The 22448-nt window shown below is 41.6% G+C and overlaps 1 protein-coding gene across 1 annotated transcript in view; it reads right to left on the bottom strand.

The window, feature by feature from the left end:
* The window catches only part of eya1 (EYA transcriptional coactivator and phosphatase 1), a 197198-nt gene that overhangs the window by 70472 nt on the left and 104278 nt on the right, over nt 1-22448 (bottom strand). The window contains exon 12 of the mRNA XM_072253224.1: nt 14693-14782. Within this exon, the coding sequence (XP_072109325.1) occupies nt 14693-14782 (90 nt within the window). The remainder of the gene's footprint in view (nt 1-14692; nt 14783-22448) is intronic.

Raw genomic sequence — 22448 nt, 5'->3', positions numbered from 1 at the left:
GGATTTACACAGCATATGTATATTAAGAGAGAGGACTGTTCAGTTCCCTCAGGTAGTGCCAGGTTATTTTAGAACAACTGGTGTTACTAGAGAGTTCTGATTCAATTCCTTGCTGTTGTCAGTATTTAGACATGCTGTTGAGTTCTCATCGGCAAACTCTCAAATGCATGGGCACAAACAAATAATACTCTTCCAGCTACTAATGAGTGATGTTGCTATTCACCTTGCTGCATCAGTTATTCCACAGGGTTGGAAGAATATTCACATATTCATTCGGAAGGAGCTGATCAAGGAGTGGACAGTTGCAGGAAGTATCACAAGGGCATGAAGGTGCTACCTACATGTGATCAGGTAGCAGGCTGCCAGAGAGTCAAAGTACAGAGTATATATATATATATCCCTTAAGATTTGTTTCCTTGTAGGTATTTATAGGAAAACAGAGAAATACAATAGCATTTATGAAAAACTATACTTAAGCAAAGACTGACCATCAAACCATACGGCCATAAGATTTAGGAACAGAATTAGGCCATTCAGCCCATTGAGTCTGCTCCACCATTTCATCATGGCATATCCATTTTCCCTCTCAGCCCAAATCTTTTGCCTTCTCCCCGTGCCCCTTCTTGCTCTGACTCATCAAGAATCTATCAACCTCTGCTTTAAATCTACCCAGTGACTTGGCCTCCACAGACACCCATGGCAATGGATTCCACAGAATATTCTCTGGTTAAAGAAACTCCTCAATTCCATTCTATAAGGACCTTCCTTCTATTCTGAGGGTACGTCCTCTGGTCTTAGACTCCCCCATCATAGGAAACATCCTCACCATATCCACTCTATCGTGGACTTCCAACATTTGATAGGTTTCCAAATGCCAAACAACCAACGTACAAAAGAAGACAAACTGTGCAAATAATGATAATAAAATGACCCTCCACGGAAGACTTCTCCACAATCTGAGCAGACTAGATGTTGACAAGGAAGCGTCGAACACCTGGCTCAGAGTTGGAGACCTCTTCCCAAAAACAGAGGGGTTCCTTGTGGCAATACAGGACCAGGTGGTTAACTCAAAAAATTATCAAGAATACTTAATGAAAGACCAACAAATTCAAGATGATAAATGCAGAAAATGTCAAGAGAAACCAGAAACAATCCAACACATTCCAGGATCCTGCAGCAGTTTATCTTAATCTGATTACTTACACGGGCACAATCAAGTGACAAACATCATTCACCAAACTCTTGCTTTGAAATATAAACTCATAAAGAACACCATATCTTATTATAAATACAAGTCTGATCCAGATTAGATTCAGAGTCCTGCAAATTATTTTATGATTGATCCATTATTGCAGATAGGATAATCCATATTAACCCTCTGATATAAGAGGATAAACAAACAAGAACAACTTACTTGCATTCAAAACACACATGACACAGAAATCAGTAAGGGAAAAGCACCAGAAATATACAGATTGTTGTAGGATAATAACTGTTCCTGAATCTGGTGGTGTGGAACCTAAGGTTTCTGTACCTCCTGCCCAATGGTAGAAACAAGAAAAGAGCACGGCCTGGATGTGGGGGTCCTTCATGATGGATGCTGCTTTCTTGTGGCAGTGCTCCATGTAAATGTGCTCTGTGGTGGGGTGGGTTTTGCCTGTGATGGGCTAAGCTGTATTCATCATGTTTATAGACTTTTCCATTCCTGGTCATTGGTGATTCCATATCAGCGCATGTTAGGGGACTCAGTAGTGCATCTATAGTTGTTTGTCAAAATTTTTGGTGATGTGCCAATTCTGCACAAATTTCTAACCAGCAATGCTGACAAATTCACCAAAATATCACGACTTTGTTATATCTGTTAAAGTGAATCCTCACAACCTAATGTCTTTTCATAACATCTACAAACTCATACACAAGGTAACTCTGCTTCCCTCCTCCTTTCTGTTTGCAAGTTCCTGCCTTACTCGCGTCTCTGCACTCTTTCTACCGCTCCACATGTCTCTCTTCTTCCTGTAGTGTATTTGTAACTGAGCTGTGCACACGTCATATACTTCACAAGATATGCTGCAAGACCAGTACCCAATGTGAAGCTTGTGGTGTCTTCCAAAAATTATAATACTCATCAGCTCAGCAAAACTGGCTTGCAGGCCATTCCAAATGTATTGCAAATGGAGACAAGGAGAGTCAAAGTAACCAATGAGTATTAGCTCCAGGAAAAGTGTGACTTGAATAAATGGTTGAAAGTCCTGCTGAACTTAGCTGATTGAGCGCACTGGGCATATGGTCTCTGAACTCTTCAATAAGCAAAGAGAAAATGGCTTGGGATGAAGTTTTCCTGGTACTTAGTGACCTGTGCCAGCAACAATAGTGTGTAAAAGACAGCCGGAGCTTGTAGTACCAAGGGAAATGTTGATAACGGGAGAATGAAACACACAGGAGAAAACAGATCAGCTTTGAGTACAACAGTACGATTGTTTAGATGGGCAAGGGGACATCAGAGAAGCCCACCAGTATATCAAAGGAGCCAGTTTGGCAACGGAGGAGCTGATGTGGCTGCAGACCGTGTTGCTGCCCGTTACTCAGAAGCATCAAAGTTGGTGCAGTATAGTCATGGGAGATTATCTCGGACATTTCACTTGCGTTCGCAAGACTCTGTTGGACATTGGTAATGTAAGTTGCTGCAGGCCAGATACCCTTGTTTAGTGGATGGACAGTCAACATGGGTGCTGTCTAGCCTGGATTGAACCTAGCAAGAACTAGGCCTCAAGCCTCGGGCCTGCCTGCTGCTGCAGACCAGGTGAGGGAGGCGGAAACACTACAGCCTGGTTGAGCTTTGCTGGGGCCTGGTCTGGCCTATCGGTGCTGGCCTCCTGTGTTCGAGTGGTGGAATGAAAGGCTAGATTGCGTGTGCCTGTACGCTGCCAGGAGACTGTACCATCAATTGTCATTCAGGATCTTGGACTATACATATGATTTTTTTCTTGACCAGTGAATATGCTTCTTCGAATTTGTTACTTGCTTTTTTTTGAATGTTTGCTTGCTATTTTGAATGTTTTGCCCCTTGGCTCCAGAGGAACACTGTCTTGTTCATCTGCATCTATGCATGGTTTGAATGACAATTAAACTTGATCTGATATGATTTAATTTGATTTTTGATAATACTAGTTTGCATAGACAGGATATTTAGGTGGCCCAGGAGTCTATAATCAAGCATGACAGCATTTCACTGTATAAAATGAGAAAGAAGATTTTTTTTACCGCTCACAAAATTCTGAAAATCCAGGATCAGTTTCAGACAGTGAAGAAGCTGTACTGGAGTTTAAGGAGGTTGTTAAAGAGATTATCATTGAGACTTATGTTTACTATTCCTGTAGTCCCACACAAAGCCAAAGAACACCCTTTCACAGTAATATAGAAGCTAGAGGATTATTTCAATCCAAAGCCATGTGAAACAACAGAGAACTACAAGTTTGGCACAAGGACTCGAAAATGGGAGAAACAGTCAGCATCTATCCTGCTGCATTTAAAGTATTTATCCAGACATTGCAACTTCTATGAATTCTTAAATCATGTGCTGTGGAATAGATTTCCTTATGTGACTTAATTGATTGATGGACTCTGTCCAAAATATAAGACATGCAGAGTCTTATATTTGACCAAACTTGCAATATAGCAAGCTTGACAGAAATAGCAGTGCAAAATGACAATCACTTTTCAGAAGGCCACAATGAAACTTCCATTCCTGAAATGAAGTTGACATTGCGTAATTGTGATGGTATGAATTTTTGTTCATAGGTTTAATGAAAGGCTTGCAAATTCAAACCAACAGCAGTAATATCAAGGCAACTCTGTCGTAGGCAGCAATGTTGTAGAACAGGGCATAAAAACAGAGAGTCTTCATAGTACTTAAGCTGATTTAGAGAGAGTAGAACTATCCTGGCTATAGCTTTTTCAACAGTAGTGGGGGGAGCTGCAATGGTAAGAAGTGCAAATAAATAACAGACAGCAGAAATTAATAGTTAAAAAAGTGCATCATTCTACCCAGAATAAACGGCTTATTTCATGGAATTCCATCAGCTAGTTCCAGTGGAAATTAAAATGTATCTAAAAAAGTACTTGAGCAACACATACAAAGTGTTGGAGGAACTCAGCAGCTCAGGGGAGAAGAATAAGCTATCAACATTTCAGCCGTGACCCCATATCAAGGCATTTCATTAGGGTCTTGATCCAAAACACCAACTGTTTATTCCTCTCCATAGATGCTGACTGATCTGCAGAGTTCCCATAGCACCCTGCTCCTACAGTTCCTACAGTTTTCCAGCATCTGCCCAATCTCATGTTTATAAAAGAACTTGGATGAGATGCAAAGGCATTATATGTAATGATAACCAACTTCCATAATTGTCAATAATTGTAGCTGAGTACAAGGGGAGACGTATATTACCTAGGAATGGCTCAGGTACATAATCATCAATTTAAAAGATATGCTTGGAACTGATGCAGAAACTGTGAAATCACACTGGGGAACAAATATAGAAATGTAGTATCCCTGGCTATAAGGCAACAAACACATCAAGCTTCTGCCAAGCTGTATATTGTAAACCTCAACACATTAGCTAAAAGGAAAAGCTACAGAGGAAAGCATAGTGTACAGGCAGCCTCGGCTGAACAGGTACCCAAAATGCTAAGATTGTAAGATTATGCAGCAACTTAAAAATGACCCACAACAAGGCAAGAAGTATTGTTGCCGGCATCCCAAGATTTTTAAGCAAATTTAGTGGAAGCCAAGTTCCTCACAACATTAGATTTATTGTATAAATGCACTCAATCAAATGTGAATGAATGGAGTAACATTAGCTTAGAATAAACACACACAAGGATCCATACTTGACCATTGTCACCGGAGATATTCTTGTTGACAATAGACAAGATCCAGAAAAGCAGAGATCAATGGCCTTCACCCTGAGATATCCTTCTCCTTGTCACAACTATGAAACTCATGAGTGGATGGTTCTGTTTTATCCATTTGAATAGGCATACATACATGTAGTGCTTTGAAGTCACAGCTGCAGAAGCACTCCAGTGCTTCTGAATAAAGAATCAAGGGATTGAAAGAATAAGTTTGTTAAATGGCTTTTCTAGCACTGCTGGAAAGGGAAGTCCTGTTTGCGCTGACCCTGTTGTAGCCTCCTGGTAAAGGTATGGTAGTGACTTCAGTGTTACTCAGCTGGAGTTCTGAGCAGAGTGAGCAGCTGCTGAACGTTGGTTGGCTCTGGGGCCCTCCCACATCCACTCCTTGGCGTAATATGACTGCTGAAAGAAATAGCCTGCAACTCCCTGTAGGGTAAATAAGATTTTAGGGCTGCCGGCATACATAGATTGGACATAGAACATAGAACATAGAAATCTACAGCACATTACAGGCCCTTTGGCCCACAATGTTGTGCCGACTATGTCACCTATTCGAGAAACTGCCTAGAGTTTCCCTAGTGCATAGCCCTCTACTTTTCTAAGTTCCATGCACCTATTAAGAGGCTCTTAAAAGACCCTATTGTATCCGCTTCCACCACCACCGCTGCCAGCCGTGCATTCCACGCACCCACCACCCTCTGTGTGAAAAACCTAACCCTGACATCCCCTCAGTACCTACTTCCAAGCAGCTTAAAACTGTGCCCTCTCGTGTTAGCCATTTCAGCCCAGGGAAAAAGCCTCTGACTATCCACACGATCAATGCCCCTCATCATTTTATGCACTTCTATCAGGTCACCTCTCATCCTTCCTCGCTCCAAGGTATGCTTGGACTATTAGGAATGTCCCCTAAAGGTTTGTACTGGCATGTTGAGAGAATGTGCTCCTTTCCTGTTAGGGAATATTTCTTGGTTATGCACGGGACCTTGAACAGCCACACATGTGCAGTCTGAGTGCATCAGCACATTAGGAAAATCCGCAATGGTAGCAAATGCCTCTGCCTGGACTGTCTGTTGTTGCTGTGGAATCATGCCCCCTTCTTGTTGCTCAAGCAGAAATACCTGAAGTCTGCTGGTTAGGGACAAAGAACATCATTGATAACACCAATCCCACCCCCACCCCAACGTAGTAGTGAGAAGCAGGAGGTGAAGTGAGAGCAGCTACGACTGATTGTATGTCGTTTTGTAAGGTCACAGACTTCAGTGAGGAAGTGTAGCCTGCATAGACATTGCTCTTCCAAGAAGTCTGGATAGCTCTCTGTAAACCCTGAGTGGCAGAACTCTTCATCATATTTAACTGGCAATTGGATGCGTACTGTGATCTGCCGAGCTACAGATTTCATCCTGAAAGGTAGAGTTCGGATGGATAGCTTTTCATTGATCTTCACTGTCAAACGGGGTCCTTTGGTGTCATTATTATTCCATGACTCGGGGCTCTGAGACATTTTAAACCCACTGAGTAAAGAAGGTTCTCTTCTAGCCCTCGGTAGCTGACCTCTTGTCCATAAAACCATAAGCATAGGTGCAGAATTAGGCCACTTGGCCCATCGAGGCTGCTCCACCATTTATCATGGCTGATTTATGATCCCTCACAACCCCACTCTTTTGCATTCTGCCCGTAACCTGACTAATCAAGAACCTATCAACTTCCACCTTAAATATATCCAATGACTTGGCCTCCACAGTCATCTTTGGCAATGAATTCCACAGACGCACTACCTTCTGGCTAAAGAAATTCCCCCTCATCTCTGTTTTAAATGGACAACCCTGTATTCTGAGGCTGTGCCCTCTGGTCCTAGACTCCCCCACTATTTAGAACGTTCTCTCCACATTCACTCTATCCAGGCCTTTCAATATTCAATAAGTTTCAATGAGATCCTTCCCTCTCATTCTTCTAAATTCCAGCAATTACAGGCCACAGACATCAAATGCTCCTCATTGTTAAAACTTTCATTCCCAGAATCATTCTTATGATCCTGTCCAATGCTAGCACATCTTTTCTCCAATAAGGGGCCCAATACTGACAATACTTCAAGTACGGTCTGATCAATGCCTTATAAAGCCTCAGCATTACATCCATGCTTATATTCTAGTCCTCTTGAAATGAATGATAACATTGCATTTGCCTTCCTTACCACTAACTCAGCCTTCAAGTTAACTTTCAGGGAATCCTGCATAAGGAATCCCAAGTCCCTTTGCACCTTTAAATTTTGAATTTTCACCCCATTTATAAAATAGTCCACACCTTTATTCCTTCTTCAAAAGTGCATGACCACACATCTCCCAACATGATATTCCACCTGGCACCTCTTTGCCCATTCTCCCAATACAAGACCATAAGTCCATATAGGGAGAAGGACTTTGACAATAAGGGACTTCTAGGACTAGAAAGCACAACCCCAGAAAAGCGGGCATCCCCTTAGAATGGAGTTGGGGGGAACTTGGAATTTGTTGCCACAGGTGGTTATGGAGGCCAGATCATTGGGTGTATTTAAGCCAGAGTTTGATAGAATCTTGATAAGTCAGGGCGTGAAAAGCTACGGGGAGAAGGCAGGAGAAAGGGGTTGAGAGGGAAATGGATCAGCCATGATGAAATGGCCTAGCAGACCCGATGGGCCAAATGGCCTAATTCTGCTGCTATGTCTTATGGTCTATTCTTCGAATATATCTAAGCCTTTCTGCAGACTCCCTGCTTCCCTAACACTAACTGCCCCTCTACCTGTCTCCGTATTGTCTGCAAACTGAGGAACACAACTAGTCATTAGCAGCCAACCAGAGAAGCCCCCTTTATTCCCTCATATTAACACCTCATATTAACATATTAACCTCATATTAACACCTCATATACCTCATATACCATCTATATACCGTCATATACCTCCCCCTCCCTTCCCCTATCCCTATGTCACTCTGCCCCCTCCCCCAGCTGCCTATCACCTCCCTCATGGTCCCGCCTCCTTCTACTACCCATTGTGTTTTCCCTTATTCTTTCTTCACCTTTCCTGCCTATCACCTCCCTGCCTCCCTTCCCCCACCCCTTTATCTTTCCCCTTACTCGTTTTTCACTTGGAACCTACCAGCCTTCTCCTTCCCACCCTCCCCCCACCTTCTTTATAGGGCCTCTGCCCCTTCCCTGTTCAGTCCTGACGAAGGGTTCCGGCACGAAACGTCGACTCATCGTTTCCACGGATGCTGCCCGACCTGCTGAGTTCCTCCAGTGTGTTGTGAGTGTCCCCTTTAATCCCACTCTCTCCCTCCAGATAGTCAGCAAATCTTTTTTATTTTATTTAGGGATACAGCATTGGAACAGGTCCTTCCAGCCCAATAAGCCACACTTCCAGCAACCCACTGATTTAATCCTAGCCTAATCCAGGACAATTTTTCATGACCAATTAACCAACTAACCAGTATGTCTTTGGAATGTGGGAGGAAACGGAGCACTTGGAGGAAACCCACGCGGTTCATGGGGAAAACGAACAAGCTCCTTACAGGGAACGCCAGAATTGAACTCCAAACTCAGATGCCCTGAGCCATAATGGCGTTGTGCTAACTGCAACGCTGTCATGGTGCCCAAATATTAATCAAAGGGTGTGTATGGGATTTGAACCTGGCTCCTCGCTCATTCTCAGCATTTAATCCCCAAAATGAGAATCACACTGCCTAGATCAATGAGCCACAAGTATGGTTGCCATCCATTCAAGTATCTTTCCTGTAGTACCAGGGGTTCTTATCTTGTTAAGCAGCCTCATGAGTGGGACCTTGTCTAAGACCTTCTGAAAATCTAAGTCAACAACATCCAATGACTCTCCTTGGTCTGTTTGTTATTTCTTCATATAATTCTAGCAGATTTGTCAGAGAAGAACTCCCTTTTAGGAAAGCATGCTGACTTTGGCCTATTTTATTATGTGCCTCCAAGTACCCCAAAACCTCATCCTAAATAATGGACTCTAACATCTTCCCAACTACTGAGGTTAGGCTAACTGGCCTATCATTTCTTTTCTACTGCCTCCCTACCTTCTTAAAGAGTGGAGCAAAATTCTCTGGACCCATTCCAGAATCTAGTGATTCTTTAAAGATCATTACTAATCATTCCACAATCTCTTCAGCTACCTCATTCAAATCCCTGAGGTGTAGTCAATCTGGTCCACGCGATTTATCTACCTTCACACATTTCAGCTTCCCAAACGCCTTCTCCTTAGTTATGGCAACTACACTCACTTCTGCCGCGACACTCTCAGATTTCTGGCATACTGCCAGTGTCTTTCACAGTGAAGATTGATGCAAAATATTTACTAAATTCATCTGCCATTTCTTGTTTCCCCATTCCTTACTACCTCTCCAGTATCATTTTCCAGCGGTCTGATATCCACTTTCTCTCTCTTTTACTCTTTACATATCTGAAAAATCTTTTGATATCCTCTGAAATTATTAGTTAGCTCACTTTCATATATCATCTTTTCTGTTCTGTGGCTTTTATAGTTACCTTCTGTTGGTTTTTAAAAGCTTCCCAATCCCCTAATTTCTCACTATTTACTATAATATATGCCATCTCTTTTACTTTTATGCTGTCCTTGGGTTCTCTTGTCAGCCACGGTTACCTCATCCGCCCATTAGAATACTTCTTTATCTCTGTGATGTATCTATCCTGCGTTTTCTGAATTGCTCCCAGAAACTCCAGCCATTGCTATTCTGCAGCCATTCCTGCTGTTGCCCCTTACAACCAACTTTGGTCAGCTCCTGTCGCCCCTGTAATTCCCTTTACTTCATTGTAATACCAATAATCTAACTTTAGCTTCTCCCTCTCAAACTGCAGGGTGAATTCTGTCATATCAACATGCACAACACGCTGGAGGAACTCAGCAGGTCGGGCAGCAACCGTGGAAATGAACAGTCAATGTTTCAGGCCCAGACCCTTTGACAGGACTGAAGAGGGAGGGGGCAGGGGCCCTATAAAGAAGGTGGGGGGAGGAATTCTATCATATTATTATGATTAACTTCTAAGTGTTTCTTTACCTTAAGCTCTTTAATCACATCTGGTTCATAACACAATCCAAAATTACCTTTTCCCTAGTAGGCTCAACTGCAGGCTATTCTAAAAAGCCACCTCTTACGCATTCTACAAATTCCTTCACTTGGTATCTAGGACCAACCTGGTCTTCCCAATCTATCTGCATATTGAAATCCCTCGTAACTATTGTAACATTGCCCTTTTTACATGTATTTTCTATCTCCCATTGTAATTTGTACCTCGTATCCTGGCTACAGTTCAGAGGGCTGTATATAATGCTCATTAGGGTCTTTTTACCCTTGCAGTTCCTTAGCTCTACCCACAACTATACAAAATCTTCTGATTCTACGTCACCTCTTTCTAGTGATTCGATTTCATTCTTTACCAACAAAGCAACCCAAACCCCTCTACCTACCTGCCTGTCCTTTCCATACCATGTGTACCCTTGGATGTTAAGCTCCCAACTATAACCTTCTTTCAGCCACAACTCAGTGAGCACCACAATGCCATACCTGCCAATTTCTAACTGCACTACAAGATCATGTACCTTATTCTGTATACTGTGTGCAGTCAAATTCAGTATAACCCCTTCAGTCCTGTATTTATTACCATTTTTGATTTTGTCCCCATTACACTGCAACTCATCCTACAGTTTGCAAATTTTCCCCATCATCTGACTGTCCTTCCTGACAGTCTCAATACACACTGCATCTACTTACATCTGTCACAACCTCAGACCTATCACTCTGGTTCACATTCTCCTTTCAATTTAATGTAAACCCTCCCCAACAGTTCTAGCCAACCTGCCTGCAAAGATATTTGTTCTTCCTCAGGTGCAGGTGTAACCCTTTTGTACAGGTCATACCTTCCCTAGAAGAGACCCCAATAATCCAGGAATCTGAAACCATACTCCCTGCACCAATTCTTCAGCTGCCAAATCATCCTATTCTTATTTACCTTTTTTGTCCCCAAATTACACTTCACCTCATCCCACTGACTGCAATTTTGTCCTGTCATCTGTCTGTCCTTCCTCACAGTCTCACTACACACTGCATCTACAAACACCTATCATCTCTGGGAGAGAAGTCACATGCTTCTTCATAAGCTATCATGAAGGGGACCAGGATGGCAATGCTTGGTTGTTGGTAGGTAGGGTTAATACCTGACTTTCAAGAGCACTTGTGAGTTATGTTCCGGCTGGACTTAGTCCTTAAACTGCTGGAGAACAGTGCGGAAAGAACAGGTGCTGTTTTCTTCCGGTAGGGATTAGTTTTTAGTTCCAAGTGCTCCTGCCACGTTTTGTCACCCTGCAACCTTATCCTTCAATCTCTTTGAATTATGGAGGACAACATGTGTATAAATGTCTCTCTCCAGCAGACTTCATCATGATCATCATGACTCCAGTATTTCTACTATTTTTTTAATGCTTCTTAATTGTACATATGATTTTTTTTGTGTACTATCGCTGAGCAGCAGTGAACCATCTGAATGGCCTATCAGAATTCTCTTCAGGAACTAGTTGACTGGATCAGCATTTCTGATCTGGCTATTGTTCACGATTGCACTTAATAAAAAAAAACAACTGCCCCATCTTCAGACCTGTCACTCCAGTTCCCATCCACCTGTAATATTCTCTGCAGAATATAACCTATTTTCTAGCCACTCCACTGGAAGTCTATCCTATCAATCCCTTCTAGAATCTTGTATTTCACTGACACTAGTTTTCGTTGACCCAAACTACAGTGAATACAGGTCAATACAAATCAATCTCTTTTGGTAGTGCAAGCCCCTAATGGCAAGATCAAACTAGTGAATCTATGGTGCACAACCAACAAAGCCATAGGTTAATCATTTCTCTCATTTTTTGATTCAATTGAACATTGATGCATTAAAAATTAAGTATACTCTGCCACTGTTCAGCTATTGGCAAACTTTTAAATTAATTTTCCGATTTAAATCTGTTCTTGTATTTATACAATTGGCATTATCTTAATTTGGGATTGTTCCCTGATTAAATGATGTACCTCTCTAACTAAATATAATTTTCTTCATTAGACTTCAGTATATGTGATAATAATAAACCAATTTACCAAATTCAATCACACTGCATTCCAGTGAGAATCCTGTATTATACAGGTTCTCACAAAATAACATTAGAGTACAACAAACAATGTGCTGGAGGAAATCAGTGGTTTCTTACAGTGTATTACAGCACACTCTATTCCTTATAATGTAGTACTCTGAGGAGGATCTGTTGTTATATGACATCAATCATATTTCAAAGTTACTGAACGTCAGTTTGCCTCAGTTCATTATAAAATTAGCACATTTTCTGAGGGATATTTTATTGCTGAAGGTTCTGAGTTTGGGAAAAGATATTCACTAAATTTTATTCTCTTGTGGAATAGTCTATTCAAGAAATGCAAGAAACTCTCCTTGTGCCATTGTTACTCCCTCAACTATCACCACACAAAAGAACCAAATTTCATCCCTTTTTTTTGTTGTGTTCTTAATAATTCTTTCATGGGGAAGACTTTGATTGGAAAGACATTAGTTGTCATCTAATGCTTATGATCCTTTAAGAAGCTGGTGCTGAACGGCCATCTTGAATTATCACAGTCTTTCTGATGGAGGTATCCCAAACTCTTCTTCATTTTGTTTCATGATGATGAAGGAATGATAACACATTTCCAAACTAATATGGTGTGTGACTAGGATAACAACCTGCACATTATGCACCTGCTCCCCTTGCCTTTCTTCACAATAGGAATTGTGGTTTTGGGAGCCTCTGTTGAGTTTACAAGTGGTTGCAATCCATCATGTAGATGGTGTAAGCAGCAGCCAGAAGATGTTGGTAGGGAAGAGTGAAAATCATTAAGGTAGTAGGATGGTTGACAAACAAGTGTGATGCTTTTCCTTAAATGATGTCAAGAATGATATCTTGGGAATTATTGTATCTTCACGCCTCTAGAAAGTGAAGATTCCATTTCTCTCCTGATTTGTGTCTTGTAGTTATGAAAAAAAAACTTTGCGGAGGAGCTATGCCACTTGCATCAGCTTTTGATTGCTTTCTACTTTTGTGACTAGTCCAGTTAATCTTATCGATGCAGATATTGATGGCATATGATTCAGCAGGGCTGTTGGGTGGTGGGCTGGAGATTCGTCTCTATCCGGGGAGGTCTAAGGTGCTCCTTCCCTCCGCTAGCCTGCAGTCACCCTCAGGCAAGGTGTGGGGCCTGCTTAGCCCCCTGATCAGGGTCACATGAAGTCATGGGGACAGGTGGTGGATGGTTGTATGAGCAGCTGGTGCATATCACAAGTTCTGGTTATGTGACCACTGACGCCAGGCAGACAATCTCTGAAGAGTATTGATAATGTCTGGAGTCACGCATCTTGTAAAGACACTGCCCAGAAGAAGGCAATGGCAAACTACTTCCGCAGAAAAATTTGCCATGAATAACTATGGTCTAAAGATCATGATCACCCATGTCATACGGCACATAACAAATGATATCAAAGTATCAAAGGGAAAATATTTGACTCTCGTAGTAGAGGATCACTATCCGGTATTAGCATGGTATGATTTCTATTTCAGAATGTTGTCCAAGTCTTGCTGCACATGGGTGCAGACTAGTCCATTATCTGAAGGGCTTTGTGCCATCACTGGTGACTTTCTGATGGAGTGAAGGTCATTGATACTGTAGGTGGGATGACTCCAGCTGGAGAACTCCCCCATGATTTTCATTTCACTTAAGTTCTGTGTGAAGAGTAGCTGTATACACCAACAAGCTATGCTCCTTAAGATCTTACAATCTGTGAACAATAATCTAATCATACACCATAAATGGAAGTATTCAGTGAAACCTCCATTTGCATTTGTATGACTACCCCTGTACATTCATGCCTACATGAAAATTTGTAGCCGATTTCTGTTCTACATTAACAGAAGTCTGTTTCCTCAGCTGAAAAAGATCAGATACATTTTGCCTTTCTAATTGCAAATGGATGTAAAGTTATCCCTACAACTTGAAAGTTACTTCCACAAATATCATCAGAATATTTTTTCTTCCTGACAATGGGAACCCAGTACTATAGTAAATTATGTTTTTTAATGTAAATATATACAATGCTTCCTTAGGTTAAATTCAGCATCTATGTGGTTAAGCAGGTCAGTCCCTAGAAAAATAACAGAAGCAATGTACTTGATTTTGAGCAAAGGTAAACTAATAACTTATCTCAAAGTACGTGCAATGGGCTGCCAGCAACAGTAGTGGAGGCAGATACCACACGGTCCTTTAAGAGACTTCTGGAGAGGTACTTGGAGCTTAGAAAAATACAGGGCTATGGGTAACCCTAGTAATTTCTAAGGTAGGGACATGTTTGGCATAACTTTGTGGGCTGAAGGGCCTGTATTGTGCTGTAGGTTTTCTTTGTTTCTATGTTTCTAAATTATAAACTAGTCATGATATTATAGTTGTTTTATGGACTAATGCAAACAACAAGAATTCCATTCAGACACATTTTACCACAGAGAAATATTTTCAATAATATCTTAAATTATTAAGTAAAGCAAAGACTGAAAAAAGCACCTCTATTACTGAGTTCAACCATCCTATTCATCTGCTATCAATGACAAAATGAATAACTCTGTGATGAGCTTTTGCAGGGACGGACACATTTAGCAAAGACTGGAGGTTAAACAATCTCCACTTACCTCTAAATCATTAAAAAAGAGATGCATGTCTGCCAAGTTGAAGATCATTTCTTCCATTCGTAGTCCAAGTGACACCGATGTGGGTGGATCCTATGCACAAAATGCAAATAAGAAAACAATATTCATTGGTTGAAGTAGATATGCCAAATTCTTTGCCCCTGTGTATCTCTGGAGTGTATACCAGACATTTTTAGGAGCCATATTTAACACTCAAAAATGAAATCTCTAGCCTCTGATACTAAAAGATATTGTTCTGATTTGGGGTTTACCCTTAAAGGATTAAAGCTGTCCTTTCTAAATCAATGGCCACCATAAAATTCCATCAACATAGCAGCCCAAGAATTGGTGTTTCTGAGCTCAGCTGTGGTCAAAGCCAGGTTAAACCACAGTTTGAAGACCTGCGACTAAATTAGACAAATTTCCAAAGTAAACCTTTACAAGAGACAAGATTTTAAATCTATTTGATTTCTTAGAAAAGTTTAACAACACAAAACTTCAATGATTATCTTTCATTTTCAAAGCAAGGATAAACTTCCCATCCCATGACCAAGCAATGTAATATCTATTGAAAGATGGTATAAATTGCATTTCAAAGCATTAAACAGTCATAAATAGTTCCTTTCTAATAAAATCAATACTTTGCCAGTTTTCCATTCACAGGTTAAATTTAAAACAAAAAGGACTAAGAGTTAAGAAACTGGACAAGATGATTGGGAATGCAGAATCAGGCAGGACCCTGTTCTGTCTGGGTTTAACTGCACGAAATAATGCAAAAACATATCATTTGATACATAGTCATCTAAAGAACAAGTTGTTTTAATACTATTTTGCATAACAATAAGTACAGGTAACGCATTATTAAAGTAAAATAAAAATGGAAAATGCTGGAAATACTCAGGAAAACAGGTCTTAGCTGTAGGAAGAGAAAGTAATACTCAAGTAGATTTTTTTAAAGAAGTTATTTGCTAGATAACTAGAAACATTGCTTTTTAAAAAAACACAACCTATTGTGTTTTTTTATATACATGATTGTTGCCCTATCTTGAAATCTTCATTGAGCTTCACAGAAAGATCGGGTCTATGCAAAGATTATGTTCTCCAATATCAGCTGATCAGTGTTCTAAATTATTAACAAAAAAGTGTGTGTCTGTAGTTTCTTTCAATTAATTGCTCTCGTGGCACTAATGTTTGTTTTCCTTGTGGATATTAGGGGCATATGCCATGTACAGTATCTTGATGAGCCCCATATTTAAAGTTTAAATTGAAAACTTGCTTAAGTACTTAGGTCCAGCTTTTAATTTCCAGCAGATAATAGCAATGGATCATACAAGGATTAAAATAATCAACACACTGGCACTCACTAGAGGGCCCTGTACAAGTACCGTTCACTTAACAAGTGGGTGAACAGAAGTCTCCTCCTGTCTATCATCTGCTGTTTAACACAGCAGATGCTAGTGCATCTGACCTCTTGCTTGGTTGCTGGCCCTTGTGGTCAGACCCAGAGTTTGACCATAAGACATAGAAGCAGAATTAGGCCACCTGGCCCATTGAGGCTGCTCCGCCGTTCAATTATGGCTGATCCTTTGTTTTTATCTCCTCCTCAACCCCAGTTCCCGGCCTTCTCCCGGTAACCTTTGATGCCATGTCCAATCAAGAATCTATCAAGCTTTGCCTTAAATACATCCAACGACCTGGCTTCCACAGCTGCATGTGGCAATGAATTCCACAATTTCACCACCCTTTGGCTAAAGAAATTTCTCCGCATCTCTGTTTTGAATGGACGTCCCTCTATCCTGAGGCTGTGCCCACTTGTCCTAAACTGTCCCACCATGGGAAACATCCTTTCCACATCTACTTTGTCTAGGCCTTTCAACATTCAAAAGGTTTCAATGAGATCCCCACCTTATCCTTCTGAATTGCAGTGAGTACAGACCCAGAGCCATCAAACATTCCTTGTATGATAACCCTTTCATTCCTGGAATCATCCTTGTGAATCTCCTCTGAACCCTCTCCAATGTCAGCACATCTTTTTTATGATGAGGAGCCCAAAATTGTTCACAATACTCAGGGTGAGGCCTCCCCAGTGCCTCATAAAGCCTCAGCATCACATCCTTGCTCTTGTATTCTAGAGTTCTTGAAATGAATGTATTTGCCTTCCTCACCACCGACTCAACCTGAAAGTTAACCTTCAGGATGTTCTGCACAGGGACTTCCAAGTCCTTCTGCATCTCAGATTCCTGGATTTTCTCCCCATTTAGAAAATAGTCCACACATATATTTCTACTACCAAAGTCATGACCATGCATTTTCCAACATTGTATTTCGTTTGTCACTTTCTTGCCCATCCTCCTAATCTGTTTAAGTCCTTCTGCATCTTTCCTGCTTCCTCAACACTACCTGCCCCTCCACCAACCTTTGTATATTCTATAAACCTGGCAACAAAGCCATCTATTCCATCATCTAAATCATTTATATACAACATAAAATGAAGTGGTCCCAACACCGACCCCTGCAGAACACCACTAGTCACTGGCAGCCAACCAAACAAGGATCCTTTTATTTCCACTCGCTGCCTCCTACCAATCAGCCAATGCTCTAACCATGTTAGTAACTTTCCTGTAGTACAATGGGCTCTTAACTTGATAAGCAGCCTCATGTGTGACACGTTGTCAAAGGCCTTCTGAAAGTCCAGATATACAACATCCCCTGCATCCCCTTTATCTATCCTACTTGTAATCTCCTCAAAGAATTCCAACGGGTTCGTCAGGCAGGATTTTCCCTGAAGGAAAGCATGCTGACTCTTGTCCTGTATTACCAAGTACTTCATCACCTCATCCTTAACAATTGACTCTAAGCATCTTCCCAACCACTGAGGTCAGGCTAACTGGTCTACAATTCCACTTCTGCTGCCTTTCTCCTTTCTTAAAGAGTGGAGTAACGTTTGCAATTTTCCATTTCTCTGGCACCATGCCAGAGTCCAATGATTTTTGAAAGATCATTTCTAATGGCACCACAATCTCTAACGCTACCTCTTTCAGAACCCTAGGGTGCAGTTCCTCTGGTCCGGATGATTTATATACCTTTAGGTATTTCAGCTTTTTTTAACACCTTCTCACTTGTAACAGTAACTGCACCAACTTCTCTTCCTTCACACACTACAACATCAGGCATACTGCTAGTGTCTTCCACAGAGACGACTGACGCAAAATACTCATTTTGTTCATCAGCCATCTCCTTGTCCCCCATTATTATTTTGTCTACCTCATTTTCTAGCAACCCTATATCCATTCTCATTTTTGATTTTATTTTTAACATACTTGAAAAAACTTTTACTATCCACTTTGATATTATTTGCTAGGTTAAAGTCTGTCATGAGCCTTGTGGCCCATCAGGCCGGTGCTTATGCCAGTTTTCATGGCGTGAAGCAACTGAGAGTATGAGGCTCCCCTCCCCCTCTGGATAGGACGCCAGTCTATCGCGAGGTTAACCCCCAGCATTTTTGCCGGTACCTATTCTCAGCTGGGTAGACTGGAGCATTGTGTGGTTAAGTGCCTTGCTCAAGGACACACACACTGCCTCGGCCGAGGCTCGAACCCATGACCTTCAGATTACTAGTCCAATGCCCTTACCACTTGGCCACGTGCCACACTATTGTTTGCTAGCTTGCTTTCATATATTATCTTTTCCCTTCTAATGATTTTTGAGTTTGGGTGTGTCAAGCTAAGGAACATGATGTAGTTCATAAACACAAAATAATCTGCAGATGCTGGGGCCAAAGCAACACTCACAACAAGCTGGAGGAACTCAGCAGGTCGGGCAGCATCTGCGGAAAAGATCGGTCGACGTTTCGGGCCAGAACCCTTCGTCAGGACTGAAAAGGGAAGGGGCAGAGGTCCTATAAAGAAGGTGGGGCATCCTCTACATCGGTGAAACCCGACGCAGATTGGGGGACCGCTTCGTCGAGCACCTCCGCTCCGTCAGCCAAAACAGATAGGATCTCCCAGTAGCCACCCACTTCAACTCTGCTTCCCACTCCCATTCAGATACGTCCATACATGGCCTCCTCTACTGCCATGATGAGGCCAAACTCAGGCTGGAGGAGCAACACCTGTTATACCATCTAGGTAGTCTCCAGCCCCTTGGTATGAACATAAATTCTCCAACTTCTGGTAATTCCCTCCCCCTCCTTTCCCCTATCCTATGTCACTCTGTCCCCTCCCCCAGCTGCCTACCACCTCCCTCTTGGTTCCGCCTCCTACTACCCTTTGTGTTTTCCCCTATTCTTTCTTCACCTTTCCTGTCTATCACCTCCCTGCTTCCCTTCGCCCACCCCTTTATCTTCCCTCTTACTGGTTTTTCACCTGGAACCTACCAGCCTTCTCCTTCCCACCCTCCCCCCACCTTCTTTATAGGGCCTCTGTCCCTTCCCCCTACAGTCCTGACGAAGGGTTCCGGCCCGAAAAGTCGACCAATCTTTTCCACGGATGCTGCCCGACCTGCTGAGTTCCTCCAGCTTGTTGTGAATGACGTATTTCATATCTGACCCCCACCAACCCCTGCTTTATACTAGAATTTAACTCAGCACCAATCATTTGGAGGAGATTTCCAACCTGGATCAAAACATGTTATAGTTAAGGTAGAGGTCGATAGATTCTTGATTGGTTAGGGTGGGCCAAATGGCCTAATTCTGCTCCTATATCTTACGGTGTGAGTGTTTCTTAAGTTTAATTATTGAAAATGGTTTATTTAATTTATTAGTTAAGTAATTTTAAAATTAGTTATTTCTTTACTTTTAAAATTAGTTACATCTATTTCAGTTGTTTTTAATTGTCTCTCATGAGCAGACAATTAGATAAAATTAAAATGGCATTTCACCACATAAGACATCAGGGCAGGTTTGGAACAGGGCTTCAGGTCTGTTACTTGAGACTCAGTTGCTGCTCACAGATTGTTGTGCCTCACAACACAGCCGTGCAAACGGACTTTTGGTTGGGTTGGATCTGCATGACTGAAAAAGGTTGGTGATGGATCATTTAGGCTGTGCTTCACTATATTAAAGCAAGTTAATGCTCTGCTAATACAGGCAGTTGGGAAAAGGAGGAGTACCTTTGGGAAAACCCAACCCTGCCTGACCTGTGTTCTTTATGTAGAATGCATGGTAACATGGCACTTTCAGTGATGCCCTGTTCTTTGGAAAACATTATAAATCTACCAAATCCCAGAGTTCTGAAACAAGAACAGAAATGCTGGAAGAACTGATCCAATCAGGACAAGTAACGTTTTGAGTCAGTGACTCTTCCTGAGAACTGCAGAAAGAATGGAGGGTTTACAGTTTTCAAAGCAGAGCTAGAGGTGTAAGACAACAGTTAATATGAAGACAGATAAAAGGAGATGCAGGATCCTAACCCAGAATATCAACTTCTATCTCCATAGATGCTGCTTGACCTGTTGTGTTCCTCCAGCAAGTTTGTTCTTTGCTAGTTATTGGTTAAGACAGATCATGTGATAAAGAGCATTGAGGAATATCTATTAATAAGACCTTATAAAGATAGGGACACAAGTGTGATAATGGGAAACAGTGAGAAAGGTGTTTGTTATGTTGGAAAATTCTGTGTTCATTCTGAAAGGTTGAAAAGTGCCTAGATGGAATATAACATGTTACTTCTGGTTACCTGGGCCTGACTATGGCAGTGAATGAGGCTACAGTCAGACATATCAGAATGGGAATAAGATTGAGAATTAAAGTGGTATGTAACAAGAAACTTGAAATCACTCCTGTACATTGAGCACAGGCCTCAGCAAAACGACTGTGCAAACCACTATGCTACTGGGCTGCCCCACACTACTCTGCCTGTAGATGTCACATTGTAAACAACAAATGCAGCAGACTAGACTGGAAAGGATGCGAATGAATTCTGCTTCGCACAGAATGATTGCTGGATGATGGCAAGGCAAGGGGGAAATGGGCAGGTGTTGCACCTCCTCTGGTGCATGGGAACACATCATGGGATGAAGGGAGGTGGGCATCAGATCAAAGTGACATGAAGTGAGAGGGGAAGAGGAGGGGCCGGGAAGATGTGAATGGTGGGATCATGTTGGGGCTGGTGGAAACCCAGTAATACTGCTTCCAGATGCTTGGGGTAATGAGATAAGAACACGTGCTCACCCAAACATATCTTCAGTCCGTTTTTGTCTGAATGTGGCTGTGAATTAATGTTGCCTCTAGCCCTTCTGGCAGCCTGCAGGTGAACTATCTGGGAGCTAGTGTTCTGCTTGTTCTGGCAGATAGTTATAGGGCCTGTTGCAAGAGCTGGCACAAACCTATGACAGCCTCCTTATGCACTGCTTCTTTGAGAAGTGCAGGTATGTTGCCCTTGGTACGTGAATTCTAAGAGAGAAGGGTTCTAATCCCCACCCTCTGGTTTGTGCTCCCTGCAGTCCAATTTTGGGCACTCCTTCCTCCTGGTCTTCCTCAGTTTGAGGGGAACCAGTGAGAGGGCTAAATGATGAAAAATAAAAGCGCACACTGCTGAAGGTCTCCTTTAAGAGCTAAGAATGTTCTGCAGGCATTATATTTCCTTTCAAAATTTCCAAACAGTCAGAGTAGATTTAAAAAAATAGTGCAGATGCTAGAATCTGGATGAGAAACTTGGGGGAATTGAGCAGTAACTGTGGGGGTGGTGTGGGTGGGGTGGGGTGGGGAAAGAAATGGTGTTTAAAATTCCTTCCTCTCCCTCCCCAGAGACACTGTTCATATACTGAGTTCCTCCAGCAGGCTGGTGATTCGAAAAATTTGCTTTTTTTTAATGTATCATTATTTTAAGTAAGTTTTCCAATACATCAATGTAGCAGAGGATTCTCCTTTAAAAAATACTCAAAGATGAATATCCTCCTGTTATTTAGGATGTGGAAAGTGTTACGGATGTATTCGGGTTCCCATATTGAGCAAATACCTCAACTACATTTTGCTTCTGCCTTTGGCTCTAACCCACTTTGAGGTAAGTAACTGGTAGCTTTCTCAAGTCTGTCTTGATGTTTGCATTGTGGGCATTAAATAGAAAATTAGTGCAGCTTTTCTGCTGGAAAAATTGATTTTGACTTCCTACTGTCCCATTCGTGAAGAAAATCATCTGAGAACAATTCCCTTCCGCACCTTCCCAATACATGTACCTTTTATTGGGTATAGATGGAAAACCGCATTAAAAATGTACGACCAATCATTAAAAAAGGAGCTTTGGTGAGATTTATTAGTGGACAGTAGTTGAAATATTCCTTTGATTGTTTCTGAAATTAGAGCTCTGCATTCACTAAATTTATTCATTCTTTTCACAGGTCACATTTCCCAAGCAACAAGAAAGCTTCTATTTAAAAGCTCAAAGGCTTATTCTGAGATCTTCAAGTGAAATGAAGTTTCACTTATAATTAAGGCTGCAAAGGAATGGAATTGGGTTTAATCTGGTACTGGGATTTTTTTAAAAACAGGTCTGATAAAGACTGTAATTATGTTGATAGCTTGGTGCTAAATTTGTTGTGCAATTATTGAGAACTAAGTACTGCTGTACGATAGAGAAAAATTGTGCTTAATTAAACTCTTGTTTTTTTTGTGTTAAAGCCGTTAATTGGAAGCTAATCATTCAAAGTTGTAATAACATACTTAAGGAAAAAGCTTACAATGCATGCATGTTTATAAGGATTTGCAGTTCAATGTGACTGTCTCAAAGGTGTGGTTGAGCTGTGGAGAAACCTTTGAGGGGGT

Source organism: Mobula birostris, chromosome 1 (genome assembly GCF_030028105.1).
Source record: "Mobula birostris isolate sMobBir1 chromosome 1, sMobBir1.hap1, whole genome shotgun sequence".
Lineage (NCBI taxonomy): Eukaryota > Metazoa > Chordata > Chondrichthyes > Myliobatiformes > Myliobatidae > Mobula > Mobula birostris.
The sequence above is the reverse complement of the archived record's forward strand: the minus strand, read 5'-3'. Positions and strand labels throughout refer to the sequence as shown.